The following is an 8,565-nucleotide window of genomic DNA, read 5'->3' on the forward strand; positions in this document are numbered from 1 at the left end:
TCTGGACTGTGCAGTAGCGGAGAAGGCAAAGTGTGGATACTAATTTGTAAAACATCCAGCCAGACTTTCTAAAAGCTACTCTAAGCCCCAGAGCTTTTGCCCACTTTGTCTAACTTCCAACACTAATCCCCACAGACCTTCTGCGGGTTAGAGATTCTTATTTCCAACTCACTGTATAATTGCAGGTTGCAATACACAAAGAGACTGGTGGCTGCAGCAAGCAGCGCTGGTGATTGTTTACACTGTCCAGTAGAGGGCCATACTGCGCCTCTTTCCTCTCTCCTTGGCTGCCTCCTCTCCAGTCATTTGAATTGGCGTTGGATTGTTGCAGTTCGTTCTAATAGAACAGGCACGATGGTGTACACACACACACCTTGTCTAACTGCCCATGCAAATTTAAGCAATGCATACTGAATGCAGGGACCCAGCTTTTGGCTGCAGAATTCTCTTACCTCCAGAAAACCTTCCATAATTTGAAAAGTCTTTTATTTGAAAAACAAGGTCCCAGTATAGGTCTCGCACAAGCAGACAGCACCGACCAAAGGTAATGAACTAAACTGTAGTAGGTATTAGGATGCATGCGTCCTTTTTCCAGCCGGCGACATAAAGATTACTCCAGAATGTTAGTTAAACATTAAGCATTTTATTAAAAACAAGAAGCTTCTGTTTTCTTAAAGCAGTCTGTTTCGAAGCCGTGGGTAGTTGCTTCTGCAATGGCCAAGCAGCATTTTACCAAGTGTTCTTACAATACAGTGTTAACCTGGAAACTTCAGAGAGAGAGAGGGGCTTCACTCAAGCCAGCCGACAACGTAGTTCCCTTCTTTTGGGTAAAACAACAATAATTAGGAAACAAGTCAGTAAGGAACTCTTTTTAGATTATTGTAAATCAGAATAAAACGGCAAAAGCAACAGCCCTCCAAGGGGACGGACTCAGCAAACTAGACTTCTGCCTCCACACTGTGCTATGCTTTAAAGGTGCTCTGAATATGATGTGATCTAAATCCACATTAAAGCAGAAGAAAAACGAGCACACTAACACACATATGCACAGACGTGAACACAGATGATGGCCTCAAAGAAGATACTTTTTTTTTTCCCACAGCAAGTAGCTCATTTACTTCATAAAACACACGGTTTTGCACCGGTGCCTGCATTCAGTTACATTCGTGGGTACAGGTGGATGCATAGATGACCACTGGCCTTTAGTGATGTTGAGAGATGCACAAACATGCAAGGCCATTCAAAATCAAAGTATATACAACCCAAACTCATTCGCTGGGGAGACAGGGTGACACAGGGAGTGAGCACAGCGCTGGGCGCCGCTAAGTCCGAGGCCCTTCAAGTACGTCTCCAGTCACATGTTTTAGGATGGGTCAGTCACATGTTCTATCACTGTTCTCTTAGGACAAGGGTTCTCAACCTTCCTAACGCTGCGACCCTCTAACACAGCTCCTCATGTTGTGGTGACCCCCAGCCATAAAATTATTTTCGTTGCTACTTCGTAACTGTAATTTTGCTACTGGTAAGAGTCATAATGTCAACATCTGATGTCAGGCTGTCTGAGCTATCTGATATTTGATCTCTGGTGGGGTTGTGACCCACAGTTGACTTAGGAAGTGTGTGACACTTTGGCCTTCTAGAAGCCGGACTTAATCTTTAAATTCGCAGTAATTTGGGGCTTAGGCACTCTAGACACAAATGGTAGAATAACGATTCTAGATTGTTACTGTGAAACATTAGGAATTCACTAAAGGAGGCGGGGCAAAGTGTTTAGGGTCCCAAATTAGGTTACACTGAGTAGCTTTAATGAATCTTTTTGTCATTTTCCCCACCAAAACACATTTCTCTTTATGTTTGAATTTCATCCAAACATGTTTAGATTTCTGCTGCACTTGTGAGATTAGATTGTAATTTGTTTTGGTCTTTTTGTAACCCACAAGGGTCAGTAAGAGAAATGAGTTGGAAAAAGATTGTGCAGCAAAGGAAACGGAGTAAAATCAGTCTAACGATGTAAGCCATTGAGGTACGCTAAATTTTGATATACAGAAAAAGCAACTGAATTCAGAAACATACTGTCGTTACTGCACTAATAAAAAACAGTGCTGAGATCATCTTAAATGCAAGATATTTGCAAACCTGGAGTACCTGGAAGCATGCAAGCCTTCGGGTTTCAAGACACAGAAAACTCATGTACAATTTTTGCCTTTCTTGGTTCCCTTTATAAGTTCACTTCTAAACTAATGATTCCCACATGGGATTCAGTGATATGAGATAATCTCAGGCTGTTCTTTATGAAACAGGAGAATACCCACTTCCGAGCAGGTGTTGGTGACTGTATCGTTCACACGCATTAGAAGCTGTCTCCGACGCTTTGTAGGAAGGTTGTTTTGGGGTCCACTCCCTCTCTGTGTAAATGTTTACCCTGTCTTCGGTGAGACGATGACTCTCTCGGGTTTGCTTCTATTTTATTTGAGAAGCAGAAAGAAGAGAATGACTTGGATGAAGTTTCCAAAGCAAAGCACAGCATAGCTTGGTCCCTGGATGCAGAAACTGAATAAAAGCTGGGGCTTTTATTTAACAGATAGAAACCTGAAGCACCGCAGGGTCCCCAGATAGTAGGCCCATTGGCAGCCAGCGAGGAGGGAGCCCCTTCCGCTGTGGACTGGTGGGTCCCCTTGGTGGTTTGCCAAGATGCGCTCACCCACCGCTATCACCAGCTGTGCTGTGGGCTGTGCACGCAGTAGCTACATGCTCACTAACATGGATAAATAGAGTTTCTGAAAAAATACATCTCATACAAAAGGAGGATGGAGTCACCTCAGCTCTTCGTGCCAAGAGACCTGAGGAGGCAGACGATCTTGTCTGTTTGAGGTTTTTTTTTTTTTTTCCTTTGAAGAGGGCTCACATTTCAAATGCCTTTTTCCAACAGGAAACAACAGTGAAGAATAAGGATTGAGACGTTTCCTCATTCTGCGTGTTGGAAACAGAGTCTAGGATCCCACATAACTCACGGTCATGGGAAAGAAATCGTTTTACAAGGGCTTTAAAAATCCCAACCTTTGACCTCTAGGGTTTGGCTACCACCGTCTCTCCCAGTTCTCCACAGTCATGGAGGAGCAGACCCCAGACATTAGTCAGCAGTTTCTGAATCTTGACCCACAATAGGACAGATACCTTGAGACAGGAGAAATAGATGGAGGCAATTACAAGCAGCCATTTGATTGATGGTTGACATTGTCAGGGCTCCACTGTCTGGCAGATTGCAATGCTGTTGAACTCCCTTTGCTACCGATGGATGTTGCTATTGGCAACCGTGCAGTGAAGCCAATAAAAAGGCAAGATGAGAGGAAAACTCAACCTTAGAGGAAGCCGTGGGGTTTGTGCTATAAATTATGTCCCCCTCAGCAATATGTAGCATCAGCATTCAGAGAGGAGGGAGGCTGCTGTCTCACTGCTGCCAGCAGCCTCTGGAAGACACTGGGTCCAGTTGTATCAGAAAGCACATGCTTGAAACTGTCTGCTTTGGGTGGACTGGCGTCCGTTTTCCTGGTTATTTATTGTTAGGACGGGTAACAGATGTGGGCTCACCACAGCCTCACGTGGACTGCTTCTCCATTCCCGTCTGCGACAGAAGCGTGATGTGGTGCGGTACCCAGAAGCAGCTGCAGACGGTCCTGCAGACTAGGGTCTCTTCCTAACTCCACCCATCCTTCGTTCCTCACCTGAAGGAGGGAGACAGCGCTGCAGAAGCTATTTGCCTTTATAGCAGAGTGATTCAGAAAACTGGCTTAATAAAATCCATAAATCTGCACAGCCTCCTCTTACCTGCTCTGCAGAAGCATTTTTTTTTCTGCGCTTGTGTTCCCCCCACCCCCGCAGCCTTCCCTACAGACACAGATGTGAAGGGCAGCTAGCAACATTGTTTCTTAGTGCGCCCAGCCCTTCCTTTTCTCCTTTGTCAAGATTCTCCCTGTGTAATTGTCTCTCTTTGCTGCTCAATTGATGTCATGATTCTGTGCCCTCATTTGGGAGGGTGGGGGAACTGTAATTGCCTTTTTTCTTTGTTTGGATGACTTTCACCCCCCACCCCCCCCCCCCCGTAGCCATTGTCTTAGCCTTCTATCTACCTTAGACCCTATCTTCTAGCCCCACCCTTGCCCCGTTTATTCTATTGTGTTTCTTGCCATAACAAAGCTGCCTTCCTCATGGTGATTTCCAGATCATCCCACTCCCCGTTTGGTACCTTCATTTTAGGACCCCCCATCCCCAGCTTCAAACATCTGACCACTATTTTTTGATAATAACTGATACTGGTCAGTAAAAGTAAGGAAAAATGTCTTGTAAATGTTTGATTGTTTAGAGCTGGGCTGGCTCTCAGGTTTCACATCTGCGGGGATTTTCAGAGTGCTCAGAGTCTCTCTCTGGAGCACCATTACGTGAAGAAAGAGACGATGATTTGTGTGGACTCTAGACCCTCAAGCCCTGTGAGTTCTGACCCCCCTGGACCTGTGGGCTCTGGACCTCCTGGACCCCCAAGACCTGCTTCAAACAGAAGCTCTCAGCTTTCAGCTATCTTGTGTCCTGGGGAGTCCTTGAAAGTTTGTTGCACAAAGGATTTTAAGGTTAAGATTTTTGCAAGTAAGCTACTAGGGTAATTTCAGTTTGGGCAGCAGAGAAACCTGTCCAAAGCCACCCAGTTGAGGATACAAAATTAAGGACAGCAAGGCCAGTGCTTTTCGGTGAAGATGGACCCTGTCCACAAGTGTCTTGGGTGAAATGGGCATCAAAGCAGCTTAGTAGACACCACATCCATTTAAAACAGTTTTTTTTCACCTGTTAGAGGCCTGACTTCCTAGAGGATATAGGTTGTGTAGACGTTATTACCTGGCCTTTCTAGAATATTCTTTTTTTTTCACTTAAGGAAAAATATAAAATTGAGGTACCTTAAATTTTATCCCCAAACCTTTTCACCTCAGGCTAGTCCGTCCACAGTCTCAGGGGTCCTCTGCGCTTGTAAAATCTCTCTCTCTCTCTTGGAAGTAGTTCTAGTGTTCACAGGTCACCTGTGGTACATGTGACTGTAAATTCCTCTTCCCCTTTGCTTGAATAAATTTATTAATCTATTCTTCTCAGGAAAAGGCCTAGTCTACAATGAAGGCTGAAATCAAACACTGAAAAAGGAACTGTGATCTCACTGCCAGGGTTATAGATTCTGTAACCCTCCAATTAGCAAGCTCACTGCGTTCCTACTGGGGACCCTTTGAAAAGATTGGGGTTAGTTGGTACTCATAAGGGGGAGGCTCATCCAACAGGCAAACGAGAGCAACGGTCTGGTGCATCACTAAGAAACAGTCGCATCAGAAATAAAACACCTAAGATGCAAATCTGGATTCTTGGGACTGTCTGGAACAAAGACCTGCCAAGAAGGGACGTGCTTGTGACAGGAAAATGCCATATGTGAAGCAGTGTTAGCGACACTTTTACCACGGTGTCCCCTCAACTCTGAACGAGTGGGGCTGATAGCCCTCAGGCTCATGGATCCAAATCCAGCAGTGTGGGTTCATCATGGAAAGCGGAGGGTCAAGCTCTCTGCCGGGCTCTGTCTTTCATCCTTCCGGTCCTCCGCCACCAAGCACACTTCCGGGTGCGCTTCCGGGTCCGGTCTATGTAGTCTGCACTTTTGGACTGCCTGAGCGGGAAGATGCGGCTGCTGCAGCGGATCCTTCAGGCTGCAGAGGACCCTCCAGGCTACAGGGTCGCACAGAGGCTCTGGGTGCTTTACATCCTATCCTCGCCCGTCGCCACGGTGAGACTCGCAGGGACTGGGGAGGCGGCGGAGACCTGCAGTCTTTTCTGATGTAACTCTTCCCACTTCCTTCGGTTGGCAGCCACTGAATCCAGCATTGGCTTCAGTTTGGCGTTGACCTTCACCAAGGCCTAAAGCAAAAGAGAAAAAGGTGGAGAGTGAGGAACCTGGTCACGGGTTTGTATCCTCCTCCTCCTTGTGTTTATAAGGGGGATGGAAACCGGGTATAGGAAAGGAAATGGCTACCAGGTAAACACAAATTATTTCTGAGAAGTAGGTATGCACCCACCACTCTTGTGTTCTATTCATAGAGCCTGTGCCGAGAATGACAAACAAGATGGCTGTGTGTTATTCAAGGGACAGGCAGCCTTGTAGACTGTCTGTGTTTACAAGTGCATCAAAAAAACTAGAAGATAAAAATGCATGCCACTATTATCTATCAGTAACTGTATCTTTGCCTACCAGAGAGAGTTTTACCTATCAGTAGACTGTGAACTCAAATTTTTCAAAAATAACTTTGCAATAGTGTTGGCAGAGGCTGCTCATTCATTTCCCAGCCGCCCAGACCTGAAATAATTATACAGAAACTGTATTAATTGCAATACTGTTTGGTCTATTAGCTTATGCATATTGCTAGCTAGTTCTTACATCTTAAATTAACCCATTTCTATTAATCTGTGTATCGCCATATGGTTGGAGCCTACCAGTAAGGTTCCGTCTGGCATCCGTCGTGGCTGCTACATGGCTTCTCTCTGACTCTGCCTACTCTCTCCTCTATCTGCTTGGAATTCCTGCCTTGCCCTACTCTGCACTGTAATAGGCCCAAAGCAGCTTTATTCGTTAACCAATGATTCACAGCATAGAGAGGGGAATCCCACATCACAATAGCATCTGCCACAGATGCCTGCTGAACTTTCCCAAGTAAGAAAGACCAGGTAACAAGAGGGGCTCATCTTCCAAAAGCAAAAGTGCAGTGGCCATGCTGAACATACAGATTAACATGGAGTGACATAGATCTGAATGATGTCAAAGGGCAGCAAGGCCCCGAGTGCTGTTATGGGTGCGTGGGGGGGGGGGGGTTGGGTGGGGGGAAGGATGTCTTCATGGGAGCCTGCTGACATAACTTCGTGTGTCTCCCAGAGTCCTGCCTTCCTCATAGCTGGTCAGCTTGGCTGCAAGCCCTCTTACTTATCTCAGTGTTCCTAACTACGCCCTTTAAACCTTCTATGCCTTTTAACGCAAACACCTGTTTTCACTCTAGTGACGAAGGGAGAGGCGTGGGGAAGATGACAGTGAAAGTGTAAGCAGTGATCAGATGGGGCAGACGGATCACCAGGCTCGTGAAACGGACGCTTCGGGGTCCTTAACTGCCCAAGAGCCATTGGTGCTTCTAAATACTTCCTTCTGCATTTAATTTACCCTTTTTGAAGAGAAGAGGTCCCTACTTCCAAGTGGTGTGAATGGCTTCTGACCTCAGAAGCCCTGGTTGGCCCCTGGCAGTGGCATGGGAACCCTACAGCGTGCTGTCTCATCTGAATTGGATGCACATGAGCCTTCTGTAGCTTCTGAGTCCGCCCACCCAGAAATGCAGTATTATGGGATGGGCCAAAGACCTTACCTATGAACTAGGGCAAGAAGGTTCAGAAGGCTCAGGCTAAATACCAGTAGGTAAACATCTTACAGGCCAGAGGGGCATGCAGAACACCCTGCCCATCTGGGAAAACCTCATGATTCTCTGTTCCATTGGAACTTTTTTTTTTAACTTAAATTGTAAAATTAAAAGTTTAGAGTTCTTTTTCTCTATGTTAAAGGCTTTTTATTTATTTATTTATTTATTTATTTATTTATTTATTTATTTCCCTGTGGTGTTAGGGATCAAACTGAAGGCCTTGTGCAGGACAAGTACTCCCCCTCTGAGCTGTAAACTTCATCCTAAATTTTGTCTTTCTCTTCCTCTGCATCGGAATAAGTCTTACTGCTTATTACGAAAGACTTATTCAACCAGTAAAATACAATTAGCAAAAACATCTTTTACAGTATCTACATGTGAATAACTAAATAATAAATATGAGTAAAATCATTCATATAGGACATACATAGTAAAGGGTCTTGGAGTTCTTTTATATTCTAGACAATCCTATTTTTGAGAAAAGGAAATAAAGGGTGTCATTCAGTGGTAGAATCTTTGTCTTGTCTGTGGAAAACCCTGTGTTCAAGCTCCAGCAGTAGAAAAAAGGAAATACGGGGGACAGTTTATCTTTTTGCTGTTGTTGTTGCTTTTTTTTTTTTTAAAGACAGTGTCTTACCATGCCTTGGCCAGTCTAAAACTCACAGTATAGACTAGGCTGGCCTCAGACGTTGAGTGAGTTTATAGGTTACAGTTCATTATTAAGGGAAGCCAAGGCAGGAACTGAACTAGAGACCATGGGGGAGTGTTGCTGACTGGCTTGCCATAGCAAACCTAAAGAAATGAGCCTGGGGCTGCAGATGTACTTGTCTTTAGAAAGATGATCTTTTAGGTGAGCCCACTTCTGAGACAGGGATTAAAACCTTGGTCCCATGAAAGTTGCAGGTTGGCCCCATTCATCACAAGGGGACAAAAGTTGAACTGAGAATAAACATATAGGCATCCCCCTGAATATTAACCTTCATCAGGCGATGAAAGGAGACAGAGACAGAGACCTAAATTGGAGCACCGGACAGAAATCTCAAGGTCCAAATCAGGAGCAGAAGGAGGGGGAGCACGAGCAAGGAACTCA

The 8,565-nt window shown here is 45.1% G+C and overlaps 1 protein-coding gene across 1 annotated transcript in view; it reads right to left on the reverse strand.

Annotated features, from left to right (window-relative positions):
• Window positions 1-4,098: 4,098 nt before the first annotated feature.
• The window catches only part of Pde11a (phosphodiesterase 11A), a 273,329-nt gene continuing 268,862 nt past the window's right edge, over window positions 4,099-8,565 (reverse strand). Inside the window, exon 20 of the mRNA XM_005346609.2 lies at window positions 4,099-5,937. Coding sequence (XP_005346666.1) covers window positions 5,779-5,937 — 159 coding nt within the window. The 3' untranslated portion in view covers window positions 4,099-5,778. The remainder of the gene's footprint in view (window positions 5,938-8,565) is intronic.

This window comes from Microtus ochrogaster, chromosome 4 (assembly GCF_000317375.1).
Source record: "Microtus ochrogaster isolate Prairie Vole_2 chromosome 4, MicOch1.0, whole genome shotgun sequence".
Classification (NCBI taxonomy): domain Eukaryota; kingdom Metazoa; phylum Chordata; class Mammalia; order Rodentia; family Cricetidae; genus Microtus; species Microtus ochrogaster.